The 27,937-nt window shown below is 40.4% G+C and overlaps 1 protein-coding gene across 3 annotated transcripts; it reads left to right on the plus strand.

Moving 5' to 3' along the window:
• The first annotated feature begins 920 nt into the window (after positions 1 to 920).
• On the plus strand, positions 921 to 25,773 carry LOC128744763 (dual specificity tyrosine-phosphorylation-regulated kinase 2). Of its 3 annotated transcripts, none has more exons than XM_053841990.1 (4): positions 921 to 1,359; positions 2,745 to 3,194; positions 12,497 to 14,922; positions 22,116 to 25,773. In XM_053841990.1, exons 3-4 carry the CDS (start codon positions 12,900 to 12,902, stop codon positions 22,130 to 22,132), a joined length of 2,040 nt encoding a protein of 679 aa, XP_053697965.1. In that variant the 5' UTR covers positions 921 to 1,359; positions 2,745 to 3,194; positions 12,497 to 12,899; the 3' UTR covers positions 22,133 to 25,773. The 3 variants fall into 3 exon arrangements, with proteins under 3 accessions (XP_053697965.1, XP_053697966.1, XP_053697967.1); XM_053841991.1 differs by lacking the exon at positions 921 to 1,359 and adding an exon at positions 2,582 to 2,648; XM_053841992.1 differs by lacking the exon at positions 921 to 1,359 and adding an exon at positions 2,656 to 2,668.
• Positions 25,774 to 27,937: the final 2,164 nt, after the last annotated feature.

The following is a 27,937-nucleotide window of genomic DNA, read 5'->3' on the forward strand; positions in this document are numbered from 1 at the left end:
TTGAAATTAACCTACGGACACGACAGGGGTATACCCCTTCTTTCGTCAAAAAGCGCCACTTTGACCAAAACGGAGACATTCCCAATTAAGCCCAAATTTGAAATGACGGTTTAATCGGTACGAAGAATGGAAAGTGAGTGTTATGTCTGTTTTTTTTTGTTTGATTATAGTCACTTGAACAGCTTAGGTTATTCTTGACTTCTGCGGGATTGCGATTTGAGCCCGGGTCCTCGGCGTGAATGCTAACCACTACGCCGGGATTGACCCCGTGTTATGTCTGCGTTGTTACTCTAGGTAACAACCAGTTTGCTCACCTATTCCGTCATCCTTTGATTACCTGTAGCCTGGCTTGGCATGTTCTTTTCGCTTTGGACACAGTTTGAAAATAGACACTTAGGAAGCCTGCAGGTCGTAAGTGAAATATTACGTATCTGTCAAGAATAAAATATACATAGTAGGATTAAATTGGGTAAGTTTTCTTATTATTTAATTCCCAGGTCTTTTAGGTCCCAGGTTATGTATTATGAGGTTAAATATTTTTAAACAAACAGACATGCTTACGTGCATATTCTATGTTTGTTATTGAAAGTAGTTATACGTGACTGAGCTCTATAAAATAACTTTAACAATTAGCGCTAAAAATATTTAGCGTGCTTGTTCCATGATTCCATGATTTATGTTATAACATTGTAAGAAAACATTTCAGCGTGTGTAACGTACGAAACATTTCAAATTGAAGCAAATGCAACATAAATCATATCGAACAAGTTGCGCAGCATGAAAACGAGTGAAAGCTTCATCATCAGAGGAACAAACGAGATAGCAGTTAAGTGAAAGACCATAACTGCCAAAAAGAAGCAAGTTTCGTTCGTTCAGTTTTGCTGATAGTTTGCTGGCTGCCATGTTTGTCGTCTCCTCCTCAACGGAGTAGGATTTTTTTGTGCGTGCGATCCCGAGCAGTCAAGTTTTCTCGTGTCGAGGGCGGACCAGCTCATGGCGATTTTAACTACGGACTCAAAGTAATGAACGAACTTTCAAGTGCCAGTAAAACAGGAAAATCTCGTGGCAATTTTGATTGAAGATGCATGTGAAATAATTGTTTAGTCTGGTAATCGATGTATGTGAATCGTGTGCGTTTCTCAAAATGTGAAAAGAACATGTTATGTGGATCCTGCATTTGCTCAGAAAAAGACAGAAAATCAGTCGCATTCACCAGTTGCGGAGCGGTACAGTGGATGTTGGATTTTTCAGAATTGCTGTGACCGAAATTTTCCACTGCTGTTCCGGTCGTGTTGGGACGTATGCTTGTCCGGATTTTGGCGAAGATCGCACTGGAGACGGGCTCAAATTCTAGGAATAGTGAGTGAAATAAAAATGGAGCTCGTCGGTTGGCTAGAGACGAGGAAAAGCGAGAAAAAGGCAAGGTTCATCACACATAAATCGGGCCGTGTTTGATGAGATTTTGTGCGATCAGGTTGCGTACATAGCATAAAAGAGGAAGGTGGTCGACCATCAGAGCTTAGCTTTCGATATGAATGGAAGCGTTTGGAAAGAGGAAACGAACGGATCAAGTGTGGTGTGCGTTGGGGTGGACGGGGTGGCCTGGCAGTGCCACAAAGAGAGACGTAAAGGAAAGAAAAGTTGGCCGAGAGATTTTTTTTTTCTATTCGCTCTGCCTCCTTTCCGAGATTTGGATCGTTTTATTCGTTGCCGTTTTGTTCCTTCTTCGTCTTTGTTTTGCTGTCTGTCGCTAGCGCTGCTCGCTCGCTGATGCTACTGGGTGTGCACTGGCAAAAGTGTACAGGTGAAATTGTGCGCATTATTCAATATGCGGTATTTTATATTTTGACATGAATTATTCAGGAAGATTTATACGAGCCGTAGCAATCTGGTGAGACATGACCATTGATGTCGAAACTGTTGGTTTTGTCGTTATGCATTTCCCTTTTCACGCGTTCAAATGTGAATTTCGCGTCAATTGGGTAGGTGGAAATGAGTTTTCTCCCGACCGATAGGTTTGTTCAATTTCATTTCGAGACTACACCCGACGCAGTTTTATTGACGGGACTCATCTCTTGTGCAGTGGTTAAAGACTTCTTCGGTGCGACGATCGAAAATACTTTAGAACCATAAATATTATGAGTAATTTGATTTCAAAGTTGTTGGTAAGAATGTACAAAATACAGTTTTTTGATGGGTATAATTTCTCAAACTGTTCGTTGAGTTAGGGCCTGTTGGTAATTGTTTATCGAAAGTGTAGCACTTGAACGTAACGAATCGAATTGTATCAGCGTAGCGATCACATTTCCCTCGGTGTAATACGGTATCAGCCGTGGTGTTTGTGTAAGACGTCCGGGTAGTATCGCACGAACACCTCTACGCAATTGTCGAAAACAGTTTCGTTGGATGTTGTTAATAGTAGTGCCATATTCACCGAAACTCATTCGTATCTCGATTTACTGTAAAGGCATGTGACGGTGTTGGTGACACTAGTGCAACACTTTTCTGGCTCTAATTTTTTCATCGACGGTGAATAATGATGGATCGCGGTTGGATGGCTCCTTGATGTATCTGCTGCCTAGCGAGTGGCTGACGTTACTTTTTCCATTGTGGTCATCGTCCAACGAGAACTCGGAACTATCGACGCGGTCCGAATCGTGTGTGATGTGTTACGTTGCCCGTTTGCTCGCTGGTTTTGAAAGAAAAGTGAAGTTTATCGGCAAATATTTAATTTTCCATTGCAGGAAAAATTACATCCCGTTGTGTGCTCCGAAGTTGCTGGCGGACAGCAGCAGCTGTGTGTGATGTGTGGAAAAACTTTAGTTTCTGTATGGGAAAAGTGATGATAGTCTGGGCGGAAATGGTTCTGAGCTGGTGTCTTTGTTTTGATGATTAGAACTGAACGAAGGAAGTCTAACGTTGATCAGTACCTGCATCAGCGGCTAACATGAAGCAAAAATACACCGAAATACTAAGTAAAAGTTAAATATTGGTGCAGCAAAAATAATAAAATACGCCTCAAACAACGTATGGAAATTCAGCAAGTAGACAACGAGACCAACAATCACCGAAAGTAATTGCAGTGACTGTAAATTTCAATTGAGAAAATAGATTTCTTCATTATCTAAAATTGAGGCTAAGGATAAAACTCATCGTTGTTGGCCGTGTACTAAAAACATAATTAGAATACTGCGGTGAGTGTTACATGAACTATTTTTTTTTATAGGATAAGAAAAAGAAACCTTGCATTACACACCAGCTGTAGTTCAACGTTTTTAGCATTATGAACAACGATGTTACCAAATTCTCTTCAACGAAACATAATTTCCTGTAGTCATAATGTAATTAAAATGAGGCATTTTTGGGCTTCAGTCAAGTTATTTCCATATCCTTGCAATGCCGTGTTGTAATAAATCCGACAGAGCGCTCTATTAATAGGTCATCAATCGATTTCGTCATTTCCCTCGGCAGCACCGACCAATTCTTTACTACAATAACACAAAACGAAAACAACAAAAGCGAAGTGCCTCGCATATCCTGTCATGAATATTAGAGATGGGTCGAAATAGCTGCCATACTTTTGGGTGGCTATCAATGATGGTTTTAGGCTTCATGAAAAAAATATGAGCGAAAAACATCAAAGTGTTGTTAGAGACTAGCAAAGCAACAGCAGCAGCAGCGGTGAAAATCGGAGAGCAGCATGCCGAAGACGCGGAAGCAGGGAGCTGCACATGAAGAGGTCAGCACTGGGTGAAGAACCTCGGGCGGAACACGACCGCAGTTTGAATGAATCGATTGAATATCGATTCCACATCAAATGCACAGTGTATGACCCAATGAATCCGAATGCGGTAGTGCTGGAAAGTTCAAATTATGCCGACTGGTCTGGGTTGCTGGCGAATTGCATGCCCTGCTTACGCGCCTTTACAACATGCATAACCATTGAAGCCTTCGACCTTTCGATTGGTGATGCATTTTTTGCATTTGACCAAATTGTACTGCATTTTTCTACTGCATATCATTACCAGGCGATGAGACGTAACCGGCTGTCTGTATGACAATTATCAATCACTCGAGTTGTGTTGTTAAATTGTCTGCGAGAGCAGATTTCACTTCAATTTTTTTTATTTGTTCAAAGTGGATTTGACCGCACGGCCGGTTGCTGAACTTGCTTCTCTTTGGGCCGAACAAGAAGATAAAACCTTTAATAACCGATGAAAGAGGCAGGGAAACTCAGTCCATACTGAACTCTAGATTGTGTTGTGAATGTAAAGAGAAAGAAGAAGGGGGCAAGTTCAGGTTTAAACGCTCTGCTTCGAGTAAAGCAACCGATCGAGTCATAAGTTCATTCTCTTTCTTGTTTCATTCCATTCTGTTCTGCTGCTTACCCTGCGGCTTCTTTCGTTGGCACCGTCGAAGTTCTCCCGGGTGTATGTTTCTGATCTGATCGTGTGGGATCTTCTCACGTATGGTACTAAGAGTTGCTAAGCTGGACAGAAAAGCAACAGCAGCCGGCTGGTACTAAATGAGGAGAAACAGGTTCTTTTCCCTGTTCTGCTTGCACAGTGCTCTCTGTCTGGCTGGGAGTTTGGTGACTTGTTTGTGCTCCTTCAACAATATGCACATGAGCCCTTTATGTGAACAAAACCTAACTTAACGGTGGGGAGCCTTTGCCAGGATCATTCAGTTGCTCATTTTGCGCGTGTGTGTGTGTGTGTGTGTGTGTGTGTGTGTGTGTTTGTGTAAAGTGGCAATAATTGAACGATCATGGTCGTGAAAGGTGATACGCTGCTTTCGGCATTGACTTCCGTTCTTTTTAAGGACCATCTGGCACGAAACGTTTATAAATAGGGCATAATCGAATTGACAAACATGTGCTAATAAGATGAGATTTTATAGCTCAACGCTATATGCTGAAGATACTGAAGGTATTGATGCAGGAAAGTAGCGTAGCTAGAGTGAAACTCGAAAAAAATCTAAAATTGCAAGCATCATAAAAAAATGCGCGCTTGTACCTCGCTAATTTCTCAACCAATTCAAAAGGTATTTATATCAGCCGATCTTTCTACGAATCAGACGATATAGTGAAAACAATTCATTTTTAAATATTCACCATTGATTTTTTTTTATTTTGTCATGTTTATTTAAATTAATATTTACAATTCAAGAATATCTTTTAGCGAGTTGGTGTCTATTACATTATTGCAGTCATTAAGAAAACATATGTAATTTGATAAATGCGAAAATGTCAGGGTTTGTAATAATTAGGCACCTACTTGTCAAAAGGGCCTATCTGCAAAATGTAAATAAACCGAGTGACGGTTTCTTTCCTTAAGCTAGTCCAGCAGAAAACAACCCTCACCCGGTTTGTTTACATTTTGCAGATTGCCCCTTCTGAAAAGTTGGTGCCGAATTGTTGAATCAATCATCAGGTCTTCCCGTCCCAGCAGGTCACGAACTAAATTCTTTCTTGTCAACCTTAACAAATTTGATGTCCTGAACGTAAAATGTGTTCGTAAAATATGCAACCATCCACCTATTCGACAGTTCGTTTCGATGTTCTAGTAGAATCTAATCTAAACTGATGTCTCGTGCGAAAATGAGGCCAACGGAACATTTCGTGCCTAGGGTTACTGCACTAATCTTAATAATTCATCGCGACACAGTTAGTAAGGAATATCACACACGAGCTCCTAATTCCTAATTAGCCGCACCTGTTAACTCTTTCGTTGCAAACCTCCGGTAGCATTATGGCAACATGAGTCGTTTATGTCCTGGTCTCGAAATATTGTTCAAGGGGGGGGGGGGGGCGTCAAGAAAAAAAATAATTACATCAAACCTTCAATAACTAAACAAAGGAGAAGAAATCAGTGTTTTTTTTCCAGATTAATAAAAGTTTAATACAAAAAAGTTGACAGTACTTAAATTTTAGTTCAAACCAAAACAACTTTCAAAATTTTTTGATCCAAGCACAAAGTATTCTGGTAGAGATGAATCAATTGGAAAATAGTGGAGTGCTAAAGGATCACCTTAGCGAGCCTTAAACGTGTAACGTGACCTTCATTTGAATTTTGTTTTTTACTTGCATATCACTCGGATAGTTACCTTGTATTTTAGAATAATCCAAATGTCACTTACTAGTTCAGAACTCGGAAACCACGAAATAGTATCGGAATCTAATCTTCTCGTGAAAATGGCAATTTAGGGCCCTACAACTTTTTTACTTGGAACGCATGTGCAATGCTACCGACATTTTTTAAGAAAAACAATCACTTACACCATTCACGTTTGAAACTGCTTGTTTTTTAGTCAACCTTTTAGTCATATGAATATCAGCCCATTCCTCAGCTGATGCTGGTTCTCAACAATAACGTGTTTATCTTTGATATATTAAGGATGCAAACGCACCACTATCAGAAGCGATTGTCATTGTTTGACTAATAGCATTAGCTAGTTTCGAGGTACGATGCTGGTCTAACAAGCCAGTCGTCGTATGTTCGAATCTCGGCTAGGCGGTGCTTGCTCGTTAAAGTCAGTAGGATTGTTGCACTAGCCCCGTAATTTTCCTGTACTCTAACAGCCGGATGTTAGTGTTAGTTATAAAGAAGGGTAATGTCTAAAGACGGTATAAACCCATGGCTTTGCTTTTTAATAGCATTAGTCCAGTCCGGTGCTGCACTTCAAATGAAGTGCAGTACTGCGCTGGGAGTTGTTTTTCAAATATCAGGGCTTCTAACAACCCTCTGTCGAAGAACCTTGAACTTTCATTGAAAAATGCCGGACATCAGCATAACAGGTGTTTCGAGTCTTTTTTTTTATGTAACAGAATCGACATACATATATCACCTTGCAGTTTCCCCATAAGCTTCAGATGATAGCGGTTTGGACAATGTCCTGTTATAAGTGTGATCAGTATAAATGTTTAGATCTTTCTTCGAAAGCTCTAGGATTTTGCGAATCATTGAAATGTTTGGAGAGATAAACAGTTGAAGTTTTTCGTCCCTTACATCCAAAATGAGGGTGGGTACTTGGACACTACGGAATAAAACGATCAATTTGGAGCCCCGAAAGCACCGAAAGGTGATGTTCCGGAGTGTGTAATTTGTTGTTTTTTATTCTATTTTATTCTTATCTACTACCTATGACAGCAAAAAATAATCCCACAGCAATTCGGAATATCTCCGTCAAAAGTGGTAGCAAATTTCACTAATACATTGTTTAGTTGATTGGTACCTCAATCTAATTCGGTTCTTTTGAAGCAAGTTGAATTAAAATGGAACAAAATTTAAAGTGAATGGAACCAAAAGTCTTATTCCAAGCCCAATATTCGGCGTCGGAACTTAAAGGTTAATTTTATTTACTTTATTAATTTTATTAATTTTATTTACTTTATTTACTTTATTAGGTTAACTTTATTTTTTGCCCCTTCAAATTTCGAAAATTTTTGAAGGGGGGGGGTTGCAAACTTTTTTTCAAATTTGTATAAGCCTAAATAATTCATAAAAAGTTTCATATTATCGGGGAATCACTCTCAATACAGCGTGTAAAACTGCGCGCGGCGAATTAAAAATTTGCGTATTCGAATCTTCCTGCTCCTCGCTCTTCTCCATTAGCAGCATAGAACCGGGATGGCTCGTGCTGAATCAAAAACTTATCTCGCCAGCGTCACTATCCGCTGTCCGTTTGAACTACTTCAAAAATAGTCCGCAAAAATTCAAAAATAGTTCGTTCAAATACAGCAATTGTACTATATCTTTCGTAAATAAAGTTACAGTCTCATGTTCCAAAATGAAAAGTAGACACGACTTCCAGCTTCAATGCGTCCGTTTTTGGTTTGGCCGGGACTGGTTATAAGAATGATACTTGCTCGAGGTACGAATGTAGCCTCTTGTCCAAGGACAAATTGTAACTAATCTCCGCACTTCCTGGCTCTAGAGCTAGATTGGTTGAAAAGTAGTAAGAAGCGTAGAGGGAAAAAGGGGTGAAAACACACCGACACTTTAAGCACGGATAATAAAAGCAGTTCGCTCACTCTATAGCGATACTGCAATAACAACGAAGTGCGGAACAACACCTGGATAAGATCACAATAGATCAAAATGCTGGTCGTAGTGATAATATCCACACACACAAAAAAAAATGGTTGCCTAAAATTACTTTTGTAAGGTTAGGAACTGAAAACGGACGACTCCGCACTTCCTAGCTTGGCTACTCAATTATACAAATTGAAGTATTTCCAGGTATGGCCACGTGGAGGCGCTAGGTAGGGGCTTGGGGATGCTTGCTCACTGGATTACATGTTAAATAACTCCGATCCATCTTACTTGATGTGAGAGTATCTCTTGAATTGTTAATAAAATTATTCAGGCCTTTTCGGTGGAAATACATTGCAAAGGTGTGACACTTATTCCGATACTCCATAATGTTTTGATGACTATGAAACAAATTATCCCGGAACTGAATTTTTGGGAACAGCGGTCAATTTAGAATGTCATATTTTCAGCCGGATCATATGCTTCTCATTTGCGCCATGGAGGTGTGGAACCTATTGTACCGGGTAAAAAGTATCCTTTCCACACTGCAGGTTCAAGAGCTGCTGCTAACGAATAAACCTAAGCGGCTTGAGTTTTGCAGGATTATGCAAGCAAAACTCGCGGCGAACCCTCAATTTATAAAAAAAACATTGTTCTTTTTCATACGTGTCAGAATGCGTTCATCGCACGCGGTAATCTAGTGTGATATGCGTGATGTATGAATTCTTGCAGTTTTCCGATACTAATTCAACACCCAAAATCATACGTTTAAAATAAAATTGCAACGAAACTAAAAGAGATAGAAGTTTTACGTCAACGAACGAATTGTAGAACGGTACTAGAGCTTCAAATTGGTGAATAACAGCAATCAGTTTTATCACACATTTTTAGGAGAAATTCGATAAAAATGTCTTGAGAAACACTTATCTCAAAGCTTTTTGCTTCTTAAGCGTTACTAAATCTCATAAAGTGGGAGGTTTAAACGCAATTTTCAATACAAAATTTTCCCAGTTTTCGAATGAAAGTAACAGAATAAGAAAGAAAGCTAGAAAGATTTTTTTCATCAAATGATGCTCTATCACCCCCTGAAATATTTGCACTAAGCTACCTAACACCCTGTATATGCTATATAAATGAAATATAAAATCGGCCACTTCGGACACTCGGTGAAGAACTTATGGCATTAACCATAGTCGGGTAGCGATAGGCCATGGATATAGCCAGAGGGTTGTTGTGGCTGTCTAACAGCATACATTGCCCATGTCTCGCTCGTTGGTTTTGGTACCTGTTTGGTACCTTTGGTTCTGGTACCTACTTACTGGTTGATTCAATTCAAAACAAATGAAACTAAGCAGAAAGCAGTTAAACACTGCCTTTAAGCTATAATTTAACTATTATTAACTCAAAATCGTTGCCATCCATGGATGTTTAGTCCGTAAATTGTTGACAATTTTAGCCCCCTGGATATAGCGCCTTATTTCGCTCTCTTAAAATAGATCAAATTAACCAATCTACCAAATTTACTGACTAGTTATTGTGCATCGAACTGTCAGTGGAAACCGGGTAAGAAATGTTGAGCTTGATTGAATAAAACGGGGGAAGTATTTATCTGCGTTGAAACTTCAATCCCCTCACAACCCGGAGCATGCTGACTTGACTTAAATTGTAGTATTTGAATTGTTTGCATCAAATATAAGAAGAAGAAGACGATGACAAAAATCAATCTGTCACTGAGCTGGCGCGTCTCTCTCAGGTGCTGGCAAAGTACTGCACTTATCGTTCAGAATGCTTGATATATCAAATGTTAAACGGCAGATGAGGTACATACCCGCACCAATGCGGAAAACAATTGAACCCTTGAACAATAAAAATTTGAAGCGATATCACGTAAAATTCGATGTTTCTTTTCTCCTCTCGCAATGCCGCGCCAAGTTTAGTAGGGTGACTCCGCTGATCGATGTTAAACCCTTCAGGAAGAGCAACCACTCCCCGGTTGCTGATGAAGATGTGTTCAACTCCTACAAACAAAAATTCTACTCGAGTAAAGTTAAAATCTAAAAAACCCTTAACAATGTCTCGTCGGTCTACTTCGAGGGAACAATTTCTTCCTTTAACTCCAATGTGTTTGCCTCATTTTTTGCAAGCACCACGAAAGGACCCGGAACAGATGGCCTACCTTCAATTTTTCTGAAGAGCTGTACCGTTTCGCTTGCGCTACAAATTCTCGCTGTTTTAACAGCATGCTCCAGAAGTGAATATTTGCTACATGGAAAGTGACATCCATAATTCCAATTCATAAGTCCACATATCATAATTCGGTTACCAACTCTTGGAGTATATCCATACATTGATGCCTGAGTAAAATATTTGAAAAAATGATCCAGAAGAGCTTTGCAAAGAGCAGTTGCACCGATCATCTGTAACAGTCAGCCCGGTATCGTGATACCGCGTGAAACAGAATTTAAGCTGCAAGTGGACTCGATATATTTTGCCCGTCCCGTCATTGACAAATTGCATCACATCGGATTTCTATCATGGTTCACTGAATGGCAATGCTCAAATTTAACCGACCGCCAAGCAATCGTTAAAGTGAACTCCGTACACTCTAGATCCGTTTTGCATATCGTCTGGGTACCTTAAGATAGTATGCTTGGCCGTCTCATCTTTATAATCTATATTATCGAAATGTTGGAGCTACTTTCATAAAATTTTCATGTGTATGCCTCTCCTGTCGATTGTGTCACATTACAAACAGATATTAACCTATTGCTAGGTTGATGCGGTGACAATGGTGTGCGTGTTAACAGTCAAAAATGTAAGGTAATTTCCCACATTTCTCCATCAGTATAAAAAGGGATCGGATTGTCTAGAAAATGTCAACCCTATTCGCGATCTAGGTGTAACAACAATCGACTCGCAGCGGAGCGGACATCGTTCTCTTTTTTGTGCCTTCAACATCAAGGATTTCGTGAGCCAACGGGATGCCGTAATAAAGTTCAACACTGTTCTCACCAGTACATCTGCAAAACATTGAAAGGATCGAAATAAAGTGCCGAAAGAAGACAAGAGCCCCGGAATATACTGAGGAAGAGATGTCGACGCTGAAATCCCAATTCCGCTGGTTTAAAAAAAATGCTGCGTTTTGGACGACGAAAGTTACTTCTCTGTTTCGAAGACGCACATTCCCGGAAATGATCGATACTATTCCATAGACAGTTCTACTGCATCTCTGAACATGAACAGAGAGGTATTTCTAAGTCTTGGTTCAAGCCCGCTAGTTTGGTTATTAATTAAGATGTGCACCAAGACGAATATTTGAAGAAAATTTTGATCCCGTTTCTTCAAAAACATTATGCAGATGCACAATACGTGTTTCGGCCGGATAAAGCTTCATCGCTGTGGTTATCGCAAACTACAACCAGAAAAATCTACCTCAGTGTCGCCCAATCAAACATTTGCTCTGAATTTTGACCACGTTGATGTACAACAATAACTAGAGAACCACGAATTGCAAACAGTTGATTGGTAGAATCAAGGAATGCATTCGCAAAAGTTGACATGACGGCCATACAACGCTCCTGTTTCGACATCAAACGAATGCTTCGCCAAACTGCCGACTATGGACCGTTTTCAAATGTTCACTAATTTTTATTTAACAATGAACAATGTAATGAAATTAAATTCAGTAAATCAGATCTTCTTCAAGTATCTTTGTCTTTTTTTGACAGCTTGAGAAATAAATTCCAAGTTATCCAGTTATCTAGTTATCCAGACCGTTCCGGTCCGCGCACACACATACATATTGTGAATTCGAAACCACGACCGCATCCCAAAGCATTCAAAAAAAATCTTCGTTGGGGTAAAATTACACGGTTTAAAACTGCCTTATAAACGCTTATGTGAGAAAAACAGGCTCGCATCGAATCCTGGGTAATAAATGAACAATGGTCGATGAAAATTCGACGCAGTCCTGAATCATCCCTTGACAGATTGCTTATCAAATAATATTAGGAAAGCAATTTCAATCAAAAACAACTATATTCGTGTATGTCTTATCGTTTGTCAACGTCGTTTGCGCCTTGAACTAAGCCAAAGTGCAACAAAGACAGTGAGTCACCGTACTAAGGTGGTCTCATCAGCATCAGCAACCTGTTGGGGACGAACTTGAAATAAGTACAACGCAATCGAATGAAAAGTTTGAAAACCTAGTTCTTGAATGAAGGAATTCAATCAAAACAGATTTCACTACAAAACCTTATCGTGATTCTTATCTGAGTAATTAGTCTGATAAGCACCAGAGGGGGGAAAGGATAAACAAATGATAATTGCAAAAGTAAATATCGCACATGCACACAGGTCGAATTTATCGAAAAGTACGATTTTCAATACGATAACGAATTTTGGATATTTGCTCGATCATCATTAATACCTGTTTTCGCTTTTCTCTATTCTTTTATTCACAGATGTTCACTTTCACAGCTCTGCGTAGATTGAGTGGGTAAAAATTATAAAGCCGATTCATACGCAGTTTGATTGATCTGCATTGGGTGGTGCAAAGCGTACAGCGATAGAAAACGATCGACGGTCGGTAGTCTGCCCACCTCTAACTAATGCACGTACTTCGTTGGAACCAACCGGAAGATTATCAATTAGGTGGAGAGCGAATGATCGCTTCGAATCACATCATTACACTGCGAGGATATGCTACTTAAAAATCCGCATCCGTATGAGATGACCCTTTGTGATATCTAGATTTTAAGGGATACGTTCAACAAGTACATCTGAATGGGAACAGTGTAGGAGATTCGAATTGTGTGCGCTCAAAAACAAAAATCGACCGCAAACTAACGAAGCCAACCGCTCACTATGACTAGTATATCGTATAAAACTACAACGACAACCGGAGGAGATGCGAATGGATGCATTGCCGCGGCTGCCTCGTCGTCCTCATCGGCGGTGGCGGCCGTTTCGCTTATGTCGGATAAATCGATTACGATGACCCCATCGCAGCTAGCATCGGCCACAACGGCAGCTGCTGTGGCTGCCTCGAATTTGCTCTCAACGGCGGCGGTCTCCAATCCTTCGAGTGCTCTGTTTGCCGCTGCTGCTGCCGCGGCAGCTCACCATCAGCAGCAGCAGAACAACAACTACCAGAGCAATAGCAGTAGCAGTAGTTTATATAATAATGATAATAATAGCAATAATAAGGCACAGTCTAACGATAAGCTAAGCAGTAGTAGTAGCAGCGGCATCGGGAGTGGCACTAGTGGCACCGGAGAGGAGTACGAACGGGCCAAATACAAAACTCCACAGGAGGTGATGCTGTTGTACATGGATAAGCTCACCCAGTATGAACACCACGAGATCTATCAGTATCCGAAAATCTATTTTATCGGAGCAAACGCAAAAAAGCGAAGGGGTATTAGCAACTCGGAGTATGACAACGAACAAGGCTCGTACATTCACATCGCTCATGATCACATTGCGTACCGTTACGAAGTGCTGAAGATCATAGGTAAGGGAAGCTTCGGCCAGGTGGTGAAAGCGTACGATCACAAAAATCACCAGCATGTGGCTCTGAAGATGGTCCGAAACGAGAAACGGTTCCACCGGCAGGCACAGGAAGAGATTCGTATTCTGAAGCACCTTCGTTCACAGGATCGAATGAACTCGATGAACATCATCCACATGTACGATTATTTTGTCTTTCGGAATCACATGTGCATCACGTTCGAGCTGCTGTACATTAACCTGTACGAATTGATAAAGAAGAATAAATTTCAGGGCTTTAGCATACAGCTTGTTCGAAAATTTGCTCATTCCCTGCTGAAGTGTTTGGATGCACTCTACAAGAATGAGATTATACATTGTGATATGAAGCCAGAGAATGTACTTCTGAAGCAGCAAGGACGTTCCGGCATCAAAGTGATCGATTTCGGCTCGTCTTGTTTCGAGCATCAGCGGGTATACACCTATATCCAGTCAAGGTTCTATCGGGCACCGGAAGTGATTCTCGGGGCAAAGTACGACATGGCGATCGATATGTGGTCGCTGGGTTGCATTCTTGCCGAACTGTTCACGGGGTTCGCTCTCCTACCCGGCGAAGACGAGGCGGACCAGTTAGCATGTATTATTGAACTGATAGGAATGCCACCGAAAAAAATTCTCGAAAACTCAAAGCGAGCGAAAAACTTTATCTCAGCTAAGGGATATCCACGGTATTGTAATGTTAAAACGCTAGAAGACGGAACCACTATGCTAACGGGTGGCTTTTCCCGACGGGGAAAGCTAAGGGGTCCACCCGCATCTCGTAATCTGGTGAAGGCACTGAACGGATGCGATGATCCACTGTTTTTGAATTTCATCGAACGCTGTCTTCGGTGGGATCCGGCGTCGAGAATGACTCCCGAAACCGCATTGAATCATTTCTGGTTCAGACGATTGCTACCGCCGTCGCCTAACGTGGCCACAATCACCACCACGAACAGTCCTTCTACATCGAGTAATTGTCAAAATAGCCATATTAACAAAGTGCTGAATATCGCGTATGCATACGCGGATCAGCAAGCATCTTCGTTGGTGACAACGTCGACCTGCAATTCTTTGATGGCATCGCATCATGGCAACTCCAGCTCGTTACAGTCGCTACAATCTGCGTCGCTTACCTCGTCGGCTATAAGCATTCCGGCTGTGAGTGGCAGTGTGGGAGCTATCGGTGGCGTTGGCATCGTCGGGAGTGGAGGAACGCTTGGCCGATCTGCGGCCACTACTATCATCGATATTCCGTACAATCCAAACGATAAAAAAAGACTATTGAACAGCTCCCCACAGGCAGCGTCTTCACTAACCTCCAACCCCGGGCTGGCCTCCACTTCCTTCGTAGATTACGGTAAGTTTAGTTAATTTCTCCTTTCCTTTATGCATAAACACAAGCACGGTGTTATTGCTGTGTACGTTCGTCCGTACGTCGTTCGTCGTCATTATCGTCTCTGTGCTACTACCTACTATTACTACTAAAAACACATGCTGCTAGCTAAGATACTCGTACTCTGTATAACCTGTGCTGTCCTGTGTTCTAAACTTCAAACACAAGTACTACGTGTCATCATTTCTTTTCATCTGGCGGCTCAAGACAGCCGAGCCGGAATCTACTAAACGAATGAATGTTTGTTTTTTTCTTTCACGGTGTACATAATAACTGAAAGTGAACTTAACAGTCATAATGTTCCGCTCATCTCGACTACGATCACTGCTTAATTTTTATACGAGTAACCTCTTTTTCCACAAAGTAAAACACTCATTGCACCCCCTCTTCATGGATGATGGCTGGATGGAATTAAGCTACTAATTCTAATAAAACAATGAATGCATGCTATCTCTGTTTCTGGTTCCGTTAAACTTCCGTTTCCGTTAATCGAATGCATTGTGTTACATTTGAGCCTTTTGATAGAAAAAGAAACAAAACAATTTGGGCTTGGGCTGGATCACGAATTTGAACGGTCACTTTTGTGACCCTGGGGCACACGAAATGACTGGTTTGAACCAATTGCCGTCTACCGTCGAACACGGAACTAGCTGACCATGATCTTGGAGAAGAAAAACGTAGAATCGCACTACGAATCAAACTTTCACAATCCGACCGATCTTGCAGAAATATTGGAAACACAATGTGATGTGCCTGCGCATCACATATTTGCCGACTTCAAAGCAGCGTACGATACAGTCAATCGTCTGGCATCAGCTCAGAATATGGGGACTCCGCACATACTGACGCGACTGATTGAAGCTATCATGGAACAGTGATTCGTTTCGTGTACGTTGAAATTACCATACAATGCAAAATTTTAGCTCAATCCGACTTGATTTACTGCTGCTGCAAAGCCGTCATAGTTGGACTTGTATACAAGCTGAAAAATCATCAAAGGGAGTAGGTACAGGGGGAGTACGTCTAATCGGCGTCTTTGAAAAAGTGCGAATAATAAAAAAACAATTCTAAGGAAAAAATAGCCTAGTTTTAAAGTGATTCAATTTTGTTTATATTCTTGATTTTTTAACTATTGATGTATCCGTTAAGGACTAAGTCAATCTTAAGTTAATCATTAAGATGGCACTAGTACGGAGGAAGTGTTAAAATTGTACTTTTCTAATTTGGGGTTGTTCATTAATTGATCTGCTTCTAACAAACAACGAGGATTTTATTCTCTACAACCAAGTAGCTGCACCAGGGTTTCCTAACGTGATACAATATGCTCTTCAATAGACATTTCTTAGACATAGAGGCTTTAGGGCGGATTAATTTCGATTTTTTACAGAATGCACTGAACTGACTTGATTGGGGTATCTTGTATAGCATAACCGATTCAGATTTAGCAACCGATTATTTGAACTTTTTGACAAGTTCGTCCCGATACGAGTTATAATCGAGTTATTCATCTCATCAATCGTACCAATTCTGACTATCTTTCTTCAACATTTGGAATCAATTCTAGTAAAATGCGTTGGAAAAGATTGAACAATCTCGTTTCCAAAAATTCTGCCTATTATGATTAGTTTCCAAACTCTTCGGAAGAGATCAATAGATACTTCGGTGACAATTTTACCCGTGTCCCTGAGGTCCCTGGCCTATTCTCCCAGCAAACCCCGCTGGGTTAAATTTTCACCCATGTGATGAGGTAGAAATTTCTATCACATTTTTTTTTCATTTCTTCTAATGCTGTTGGCTTAGATGGTGTACCGTGTTACCGTATGTGATTTCTCCTACATTTATGTTGTTAACCTAATAATTTCGACAAGTACTGATCCTCGCGCTTGGAAAGTATTTAACGTTATTTCAATTCGGAAAAATTCGGGAGCATCTAACTTGAACAATCTTTGACTTTTTGTTCAAGGTCTTCAATAAAGTTCTTAAACATTAGATTCCAGCGTTTCTAAGCAGTTTGCTCTTTGTTCAAGGTCTTTAATAAAGTTCTTAAACATTACAATCAAACGTTTCTAAGCAGTTTTAAGTTAATCAATCCGTATCAATCAGACTTTCGTTCCAATCATAGCACGACAACTCTTTTAAAGGTCCATAATGATATTCTTTCTAATAGATTTTGACAAAAGCTTTTGCCAGGGTCTCGCTTGTTAAACTGTTGAAAAAGCTGTTGTGCCATTCTAGTTTTTTTCTCGCGAAGTAGTTAATCTTATACAATTCTATCTTTCCCAACGCACACAAGCGTTTGAAACTGAACGAAGTCTCTCTCAAGCCCAATCAACGTCTTGCCCGGTGTAACTCAGCGGTAGGTCCTTGGGCTTTTACTATTTTCTCTTTTTATCAACGACTTATCAGCCTTTATTATACCTTTATTCTCTAAAGGCTTCTGTAGTGGCCATAAAGCTTGCCGAATATTGTTTTGGGGTTTGATTTTAGATTACATTAAAAAAAGTAACAAATCTTGGAATGGGTTTTCATAATGATCTGGAATGGGAGCACCAAATAAATCATCAGTATGCAAAAGTTTACGCTAGCTTGCGCCACGACTTTAGATTGACACCAGGACTGTCAAAGAAATTAATTCCAGTTAAAATCAGGTTCTTTAAATCTTAAATTCTCCCCTTTAAGTCTTATTCTAGAATTTCACCTTTCTATAGACAACATTTCGGTTGTTCGTTTTACGATTTTTTAAAACTACTATTGTTTAGAATAATTCATCAAGCGCTTCGGTAACTGTCAGAAAAATTTGAACCGTTTGGAAACGTCAGAACTTTAAATACTTTTTCATTTCAATGCTCCTTATTACCGGAATGCCTTCATTGTACCAGCAATGATCCTATGGAACCAACCAACAATTGCTATAAAAGAGATTGATTCCCAAAAAAGGTTCCAAGGTCTTGGTGTCCTCCGTACTACTGCCAAAATCTTAAAGGATGAAATGAAAAACAGACATCAATAGTTGAAAAGAATATAAACAAAATTAAATGTTCTACTTCGTATTTCGGAAAAACAATTCCCAGTCCCAAAAAGTCGATTTTTGACGTAAAATTTTTTTTCGAGACAGCACCGCATCTCGACGTTTCTTGCATTTTTAAATGATTTGGCATAAAAAAGTTTCGAAACCGCCGATTTGACGTACTCCTCCCCCTCTGGTGATTTTTCATTTTATATAAAAGAACCGAGTCAGTGCAGCGTGAGCAGAACAATTATAGCTGTCGCTGATATGCTGACCTCGAGCGTGGATTTTCCATACATTCTCGTTAACCTCAACATACGCTCAAAGTTCGATCACCGGCCCGCGCCGCCACTTCAAACGTTTTAAATCCAGCTGCGACTTCAACGTTTGCCGCAAGGTACTGAAATCTCGATTCCTGTCATTGGCACGTACATTCTAGGCTAAGTGTACCAGTAGGGTCATAAAGTCTGTTGATATTTGAAGAAACACTAAAGCCCAACCGTTCCTCTGATTGCTTGATTAGGTCGAAGGCGACGAGTGGCCCAAGATCAAAATCTATTCCCTTCAAGGACCCCATTAAGAGTTTAAACGGCATAACGTGCGAGATGGTTCGACGTTTAGGCTAACTTGCGAGTGTCGAGACACTTAAGGATTTAGCGAGGAATAGCCGAAAACAAACGAATTTCTTAAATGACACGGGTAGCCGCGGTTCTGAGCTTCACAATGAAACCTGCCAACTATGGATTTAGAAGCCCGTCACACACAACTGGGAGGAATTTTATCGTTCACCCGGTGAAAGCTTCAGAGGATACAGTGGGTCGGACATGTCGTAAGAATGCCGGATAACAGCCGTTCCTTTCACAATCCCATCGGCACAGAGAGGCCTAGGGTGCAAGATTGGTTGACTAGGTCGTAGGCAACGGGTGGCCCGTCATGGAGATGCTTGGTGCGAGATGGTTCGATCAGATGGAAGTAAATTTGCGAGTGTCTAGAAGCTCAAGGAATATCCGAAAACCGATGAATTCCTGATACGGCACAAGCTACTACGGTTTGAAGTTTTACGATAAAACCTGTCGACCCTAGAACGTTGTCATTGTCAATGTAGTGCCGTCACGCTACATAGACTAAGGATCTTTGGGAAAGGAAAAATGAAGCCTTCCGAAGTCTGGTCGGCAAATCTCATCTCAGATAATAAGCTTCACACGAAGTGCAGTTTTTAACCGATGAAGAAATCCCTCGGCGTCCACGTCCACGATAGGTTCGTTCGAGCTATCAACAATTTCCAGTAGGTCGTCAGACTCCGTTGTATTTCCAGTGCGCACCCCGGGAATCCGGTGCTATGTCCGTATCTAGGAACAACAGCTTCGTTTTCAGTAACAAGATCTGGAGTAATGCCTTCTGCGACACCAGCAGAAGGAGTCAGCGAAGCTGTCATCAGTCCGTCGATTAGTGTAATAGGACCTACTGGGCGCCAGTCTGCTTTTACCCGAATTCGTTCCATAAAGGGTGTCCCACATCAAATTGTACCACGGAAGGAATGCTGTAGAAAATTTCCTAATTGACCGATCCTTTTCAAACTTTTAGACAACAAAATATAACCCATTAGTAAGCTTTTGGCATATTTGTTTCATTCAACTTCATCACCATAACCGCGCTTTACGCTCGTCCGTTACGCTTAACTCCACTCAAAAAGTTTTGTACAACCTAGATGCAGCTTCATCTGTACGGAAATCCACTTTTTCTTCATGTCTTTCTCAGACTTGACCTCCTTGGGATGATTCCGTAGTATCTGCTTCATAATAGCCTAGTATTTTTCGATGGACCTAAGTTCCGGTGCGTTGGAGGCGCTCAGCTCCTTGGGCACGTCCGTTGGCTTCGTACCACTCCAATAAATCCTTTGAATATTGCCACGAAGATAGATACGGCCAGAAGATCGTAGGGCCCTCGTGTTGCTTCGACAGAGAAGGCAGATGCTTTTGTATACACTCCTTGAGGTGAATCTGCCCGTTTACAGTCCCGGTAGTCACGAACGGTGCACTCCGTTTGCCACATGATGTATTTCTTGGCCAAATCATGTATTTCTTGGCAATCTATGTAAGTTTCTGCATCTTTATTTCCTTCGGAACATCAAACTTGTGCTGGGTGGTGAAGTACAGTAGCCCCGGAATCTGCCGGAAGTCCGCCTTGGCGTAAGTCTCATCGCACATGATGAGAGAATTGAGGATTTTCCAGGTGTTTGCGCAAAATAAATTCGCGACGTTGCTTTTCGGGTGACGCCATTTTTTCCAATTTTCGAAAAACTGATCGCGATAAAAATAGAGTGTAAACAATACATTTTAAACTACTTCTACTCAAATTTTCAAGAGAAAATACCCAATGGGTAATTTTCTACAGCATTTCTTCCGTGGTGGAATTTGATGTGGGACACCCTTTACGTGATGGAGACTCAAGCATAAGCTCTATGGAAGGCCGGAAATATTGATTAGTTCACTGCTGAAGAAGGTGAGGAACGCTCCGCCGCAGAAGTAGGAAAATCTGAATCCGGTCTGATGATTCAAAATCTTGTTGACCACATTATCCTGACCGAAAAAAAATTCCCTGGCCGATCGGCAAGCGCACTTATTTAATTCGATGCTGCTCCAGGAGCTGATGGGTAAACTACCCACGTCATTGAAGATGCAGTTGGTGTCCTTCAACCAAGGATTCGTAAGCGTCGATCTGGCGACGTTCAATAGCTTTATGTTGGAGCTAGTGAATCGGGCTTCTGAGCTGTGCGTTGGAGGGGATTTCGGCAAAATTACAGTAAGCAGTCAAAACACAGAGGAGGGGCTGGCCACTTTTTCCGACTACGTCGAATCGACGTCGAAACCTTGTACGTACTGCGAGAAGTACAGCCATCAGATTTCACATTGCTCCAGTTTACGGTCTTTGGTCATCGGGGCCCGTTGGAATGCAGTAAAGGAAGTTGAGTGCTTAATACCGCATCTGAAATGGCTGTGCCGTTCACAGAAAGAGTGCCGAAGGACAAATTAGACGATCACACGGTCTTCTTACTTCACGTGCTGCATTCTAGTGGCCACCACCGTAGACAGTGGACTCCACTATAATCTCATTTAGGATGATTTCCGTAAAGCGTAATGAAGATAACTTTTCAAGTAATCGTCACTAACCATAGGTCCAGTAACAAAAACTGTAGTCAACGATATCCTCAAACATGTGGTCACCAGGGGATAAGGATCAGTAGTTGAAAAATGCGAAAATTTTCATCTTTGCCGGATCTATCGAAGCCACTGTGTTCTGTAATAACTTCTTCTAAGTATCGCCACTGCAGGATTTTGCCACCTGTAGATTGAGGTCTTCCCCGGTTATTCGAATGTATCTTAAAATGAGCTGAAAAGGTGAGCTAAGGCAGACTGGTAAAAGCATCTACTAATACCAAGAACGTTGAAATAACACTCCCGATTAGTATCCAACAAGCTCTAAATGTGAAAATAAAACTGCACGGCAGATCAGAGCCCTATGGTTCGGAGCCATTGTCTACTTCTTCGGAGCTAACCGAGCCACACTGTACCAGTCTACCAAGCAATAGCACACCAGAGCACGTAGCTCGAGCGATGTTTTTATTCTCTTTTCTTCTTCGTTCTCTTTACATAAAGAGATTTCTGACAGCTAAGTCACACACAAATCGTTAAAAACGATTTGATAGTCCGTGAATTGGTGGTCATAACCTCTTACGTTTTGGTAATAGGTCCTTTCTTCTTGTCAACAAAATCCAGATATCGAGTACCCTCTTGAAGATTTTGATAATTCACCTGGCGCTGGTGATTTTTGTATGGCGTGGGCCTTGTTCGGCCTGCTGAAACAACATTTGGGATTCTCACACTGAACTCATTTATTGTGCTAAGATTCGAAGAAGACGTTTGTACCCATCCAGCCCAATTGCCACACGATGCTTTTCATTGTTTATTAACACGACACGAGTTTTATACGTAATCGTTCACTTCTAACTATCGTATCAACTTTTTTCATACACACTGCGCAGCTCAATGGTTCTAACTTTCTCGTTATCTAGAAGTAGAAATGAATCTTATCTTGACCCATTTTGATTACCCATAACAATCATGATATTTGTTTCTATTCGAACCTACAGTGGTCGTCATCGAGTGAGTGCAACAGACTTCTCTATTTTTGTAGTACTTGGGGCATTGAACGAAGGCAAAATTTTGTTTTGTGCTGAGTAAAATAGTGCGAGATTAGGGGAAATTTTTTTTTTTAGCAATAATGGCTTTAGCCCCTTCGGACACCAGATGCATGCTAGGTAAATGAAAGAGGCGCAAATCCCCTAGAACGTAGAATCAAAACAACAAATTAACAAATTCGAAGACGATTAGTGTCTTGTACTGATAGACAGCGGACAAAGTGTTATTTAATAAAGCAAAACAGAACAAAAATATTTGGTAGACATATTATAATACTGTAATGTGTAGCCTGTAGTAGCGACCACAGAGTACCACAGATGCGATTGCGATGGCTCGGAAAGTATTCGAGCGACAGCTAATATATCTATGTAATAATTTACTGCTAGGGTAGTAAGCAAAAAGGCGAAAACACTCATTAATTGATAGGACCTATGTAGTAGGAGTTGCAAGTAAATAAATTTATACTATGAGGATAGAATAATTTAATTTAAACTTTTGTGTATAGGTAAACACTTAGCAAAATGTGGAGCATAATGTGCGAGAGACGTTAGTAGTTTGCTGTTTTAAACTGTGAACATTTATATGAAGCATGATTGAATACAAAACAAAATATTTGTAACGTGTAACAGCAACCGGTTCCAGTTGGATTTTACTAATGTGACAACTATAATAGTGAAGTGAAAATGTAAAATGTACGGAAATTATATCATTGTTAAAAGTGGTGTGACACAACTCTTTTATAACGAAAAAATATGGACTAAAGCATTGAGCTATAGCACGTATAAATGCGGACAGAATGCATTGTTAGGATGTGATTGAGGATTGTTCAGGCTTTTCCGCATAAGGAGATAAATTATCAAAAAAAAAAACTTAAGCTAGATAATTCAACCAATCGTAATCGATTGCTAGTGGAACACAGTTTAGTAGCAACAAACAGATACAAAACAATTGATTTATATCACACTAAAACGTACTTTGCAAAGAATAAAACAAAAACATTTGCTGAAATAAGATTTTTCTAAACAAAATAATAAGGCTGTTAAAGCGCGCATATCGACTGCACCAACTAATCAAACATGAGTACATAGCTGCTGTATGTGCTGCGAGCAATGTAAGACGGGAATAGAACAAGGATTTACACTCATGACTATAGAATCGCACTTTTTCTAGTGACAATTCCGGACACTTCTGCATTCTCTTCTTTACTGCCGCTGCCACTTACGACAAAATAAGTTGAACCATTCAAAGGGTCCAGAGTGCGCTTTGCTCTCTATGTGGCAAATCAAAAATGCGTAGCTTATTTTATTTAGCGATTTCTGTAAGGCGCTAGTGTTCAAACCCAGTTATATGATCTCACCTCATCGCCCATTTTAGCCTATTTGAAAAACCCAACCTAAGTTGTGTTCCATTGAATGTGTGTTTTTGTACTACAATTGGTGGCCTATAAATGCTTAAAAAGTAAACTCCGTTAATACCTACTAGTTACGTTATTCATTTTCACTTAAAAAAGAAAACCTGCCTTGCAGCAACAGCCAAGTCACTTGCAAGAGGCACAACTAAGACACATTAAAAATTACGTAACAGATACAAAGAACAAGTTGTGAGAATACATTTTAGGGAATCTTGATAACTATCTATTATTCGGAATGAAAACAAAAAGAAGCTTTTAATCATAGACGAGAAACAATGGCTGATACATTCAATCGCTCCTTGATACAACACTACCGTAGCAATTCCGCCGATCGCTGATACATTCATAAACAGGAACACGGATTTGAAGAGTTAGATCACTCCTCTGCGTGCTAGAAATCCAAATCTCTAATTTTGACAGCAGCCAATGCACCAGCAGCGCCATAGAATCTAAAAATCATTTGTGCACTTCCACATTGCGCATTTATTGGGACTGTTTTCCACGAGTCATTTGAAAAGGTTGAAAACGTAACCGTGCAGGTGTCGAGAAGTAAAGTCGAGCAGATCAATTTGTTAGGAAAAAAATAAGGAAAACGTAAAACTAAGTGAAACAAACTGCCAATATATAAGATCACTAGTGGAAAATGATTCATCCATTATTGTCACACATGAAAACGTCATTACCGTTTAACAGTCATATTGAATTGTGTAGCCACCGTCACCGTACCGTCATAGATTTCGTCAACCTAGGATGAAGGATAGAGAATATCGGATCTAAGATAATAAATATTGGAAGCCACATCTTTCTCTCTCTATCTACACGTTCTCGTACACCCCATCGGAAAGGATGCGTTATCCCGACATTAGCTATCATCTAAAACTTACAATATACAAAATAACCAGTCATACACAACACACTCTAGAATATTTGTAGCTGTATTACCACTTGTATACAATCAACTTTTTATAAAAACAAATTGAATAGAACAATTTATCGCTAAAAACATGATGCAATTCCATAAATTTTTTGTTTAACTTTTGCTATAGGAGGCCGGGCAGTAGCGCTATCTACCTAATTAGATGCAAAACTTTGATAGTCACTCAAAGCTAGATATTTTTATTCCGAAAGGAAACTATAAAAATGCTGATAAATGCTTGAATGCAATGCTAATAAATGCTTAATTTGGTGTTTCAGAACCTTTCCTCTTTTGGATTGCATAATTTCTTCATGATATATTTGTTTTTCTCCACGGGAGGCTCCCTGGTGGTCCCTTTAATTCATTTCAACGCACAGTTCCGGTCATTTCCATTAACATTCACAGCCCAACACAAAATCAAAGTCGAATTACAAAATAAGACCGCTTGAGGAATGCCGTTCGTTACGACGAACAGCGGCGTAATGTTGTAAATTTTTACAAATCACACTCACTCTAGTTTTAGCCCCTAGGTTCTGCGCCGAATTGAATTTGCTCTTCGCTTTCGATTGCGTTCTAGCGGGCGAAACAATATGACACTATACCATTAAAAAAAATTGTGAAAACAACATAACAAATGGACTGTATTACTAGTGAAGGTAAAAACTAATAAGTAAACAGATATTTGTAGATAAAACATAAAACAAATAACGTACCCTGCAACGTAGTTCGACCAGCTTCCATGCGTTCAGATTAGTTTGCAATGCAGCAATTCAGATATGGCAATTTTGTTCGGATTCAGGTGTTCCTTAGTTTCGTATACCTCCCCAAAAACCAACGTTTAGATGGGGGCAGCGCGCAGGATAAAAACAAAACAACTACAAATACTCAGCGATGGTATAAATTAAAACAACAAAACAAGCGTGTTGCCCCTCCAGTTTTCTTCTTCCCTAAAACATTGATACAATGATAGTGAAAAATTAAACTTTATAATCAAGCATATACAAGCGTTACTTGTATATAGAAGAAAAGTAGTGGATTGGGAACCCCTTGACTTGAACCACACTGTTTGTAGACCTCAATTGGAATGAGAACAAAACAAAACAAAAAAAAAAACGTGCAGCAAACATGAAGCAACAGCAACACAGCACACGATGAAATTCTTATACGTTGTTGCGACAGAACGACAGAGACATTATAAGTTAGCGCAATGATGCAAGAAAGTGAACTATATTATAAGCAAAACAGTAAAAAAAAGCATGTATAGAGAAAAAAATATATGTCGGATGGAACAATGAAACGTTGAAAAAAAAATGGTGGAAGAATCCTAATCTGATCCGAAATTGATCCTTCCCTCTGTTTCAGCATTTTCTGAACTATGATAAAAGAAAATTATAATTATTTTAACTTCATTAGAGCAAGGCAGCCAGCATTCTCAGAGAGCAACATAAAAGTAAGCTCGTCGATGAATATCGAAAACGAAAGGAGTCCTATATTGCTTCTCGGGAGAACTGACCCTGATGGAACATCCATATATATGTTTCAGAAAGAGATGCTCCAATTTTAACTGAATTAAATCGATTGGATTTGAACACGGAGAACAAGAATCCAAAAACTTGCTTAAAAGAATGCCATGATCCACTCAAGCAAATTAGCACAAACCGAATCACCTTGCGTTGCCGTCTTCAATTCTGGTCATCTCTCTTGGTACTTTTTTTTGTGAATTCGCGCATCAGAAGCCTGATGAACTATCAATCTTAGTTCTAGAAGCAATCGGCTTTGAGAGATGGGGTTTACTGGTGTGGTCTCTATACAGCGACGAGAATAATCAAAGGAGATCCGAAATTACAAATAGTCTCGAAAGTCGGAAGTAGTCTCGGAGCTTGGTCGAAGTAATAGACCAACGTCAGGAATGCCCCTATCACGACTATCACGATTCACGACACGGTAAAGTGCGTAGCGGGCATGAATTGCGAATAAAACTTGAAAGATTATCGACAAGCGGAGAGAGAAAGCACGTTGAGCGAGCACGAATCATGTGCGGCTAATACAGTTACTCGTCGATACAACAGCTTAATCGATTATGCCCTAGCGTATGAAATTAATACGTGATTTCGAGGTAGCCCGGGTCATAACGGGTTAAATGATTAACGAAGCATTTTGAACAACTCATAGACTGCTAAAAAGAGTCTTAACTCAATGCCGGAACCACTTTAACCGGACGCACAAGAAGGTCGACATATTGTATTGCAGTACATCAACGAGTTCCTGGATCGTCTTCTGCCGGTGTCGTTCGATGACTTTGAAAGACTTTAGACGTTAAATAATCACCAAAAATATTAAAACGGCATTTCGGCGTAGAGGTGTTGCATCTCTTTGAGGCTTAGTGCGAGGTGTTCTCAGGTATCTTGTTCGGTCCCAAAAGGACTTCTATTACCATGCGGCAGGGCTGCAACACTCCTGCTGTTTCTCGTCATTATGGATAAAATAAAGGGTGTCCACGGTAAAATTGCGGTTAAACACACAAAATTAATTCGCAAAACTCGAGTTTTTATCCGATTAGCCATCAAACTATCAGGGCATCAACTTAAACTTAGTTTTAGCGTCTTTATTGAATTTCGCCTCCGTATCCGAATGCCTTAACAACCCCACACATGAGTGAGATTTTGCACAACCTCAAAATCGACATGTTTTGCATATTTACCAATACTTTCTTCATTTCTTCAACCGTTTTGCCTATTTTAGGATGTTTCAAAGGATTCTGCTTTGCCCGGTATTTTCGATTAACCGCGGCACCAGTGTATTTGAGGGTTTATGATCTTTCGGCACGAAATCGACGTTACTTGCCTTATGCCACTCCAGCACGGCCTTAGCGTAATGGTATGAATCCAAATCCTACCAAAAGATCGTAGGACAGTTGTGAGACTTCAAAAGAGGAAAAAATCGCTTTTGGAGACACTCTTACAAACACACCTGTCTATGTTTATGGTACCTGGGGTCGCGAAAGGTGTACTCCGCTTTCCACATGAACAATTTGCTTGCCAAACCAAGAATTTCTTGGCAAAGTTCGACATTTTCTGTTTTCGGAGGTTGTCTGAAACATCAAACGTATCCTTTGCAGCAGGTATAATTTGGGATTCCTAACTTTTTACCGATGGCCGATGGTGACAGATTCTGATTTTCAATATACTTGTGCAGAACTTTTTCGCAAACGACCTGTTCTTTCGACGGCATTTTCCATAGCTGCACACCTGATGAAAAGACTCACACAGTATAAGCAATGCACTTTGAACTTTCGCCATGCGAATTTTCCCAAGGTTTTGTAGTAATGATATCGAGGTCATCTGCAAAGGCTACTCTAGTTAAAGTTCTTTCGTTTCGTTTGGATGCCCACTCGCCGGATTTGTTGTCAGATCTCTTCGAGATCGGGAGCCGGCAGGCTGCCATCG

The sequence above is a fragment of the Sabethes cyaneus genome, chromosome 3 (genome assembly GCF_943734655.1).
Source record: "Sabethes cyaneus chromosome 3, idSabCyanKW18_F2, whole genome shotgun sequence".
NCBI lineage: Eukaryota > Metazoa > Arthropoda > Insecta > Diptera > Culicidae > Sabethes > Sabethes cyaneus.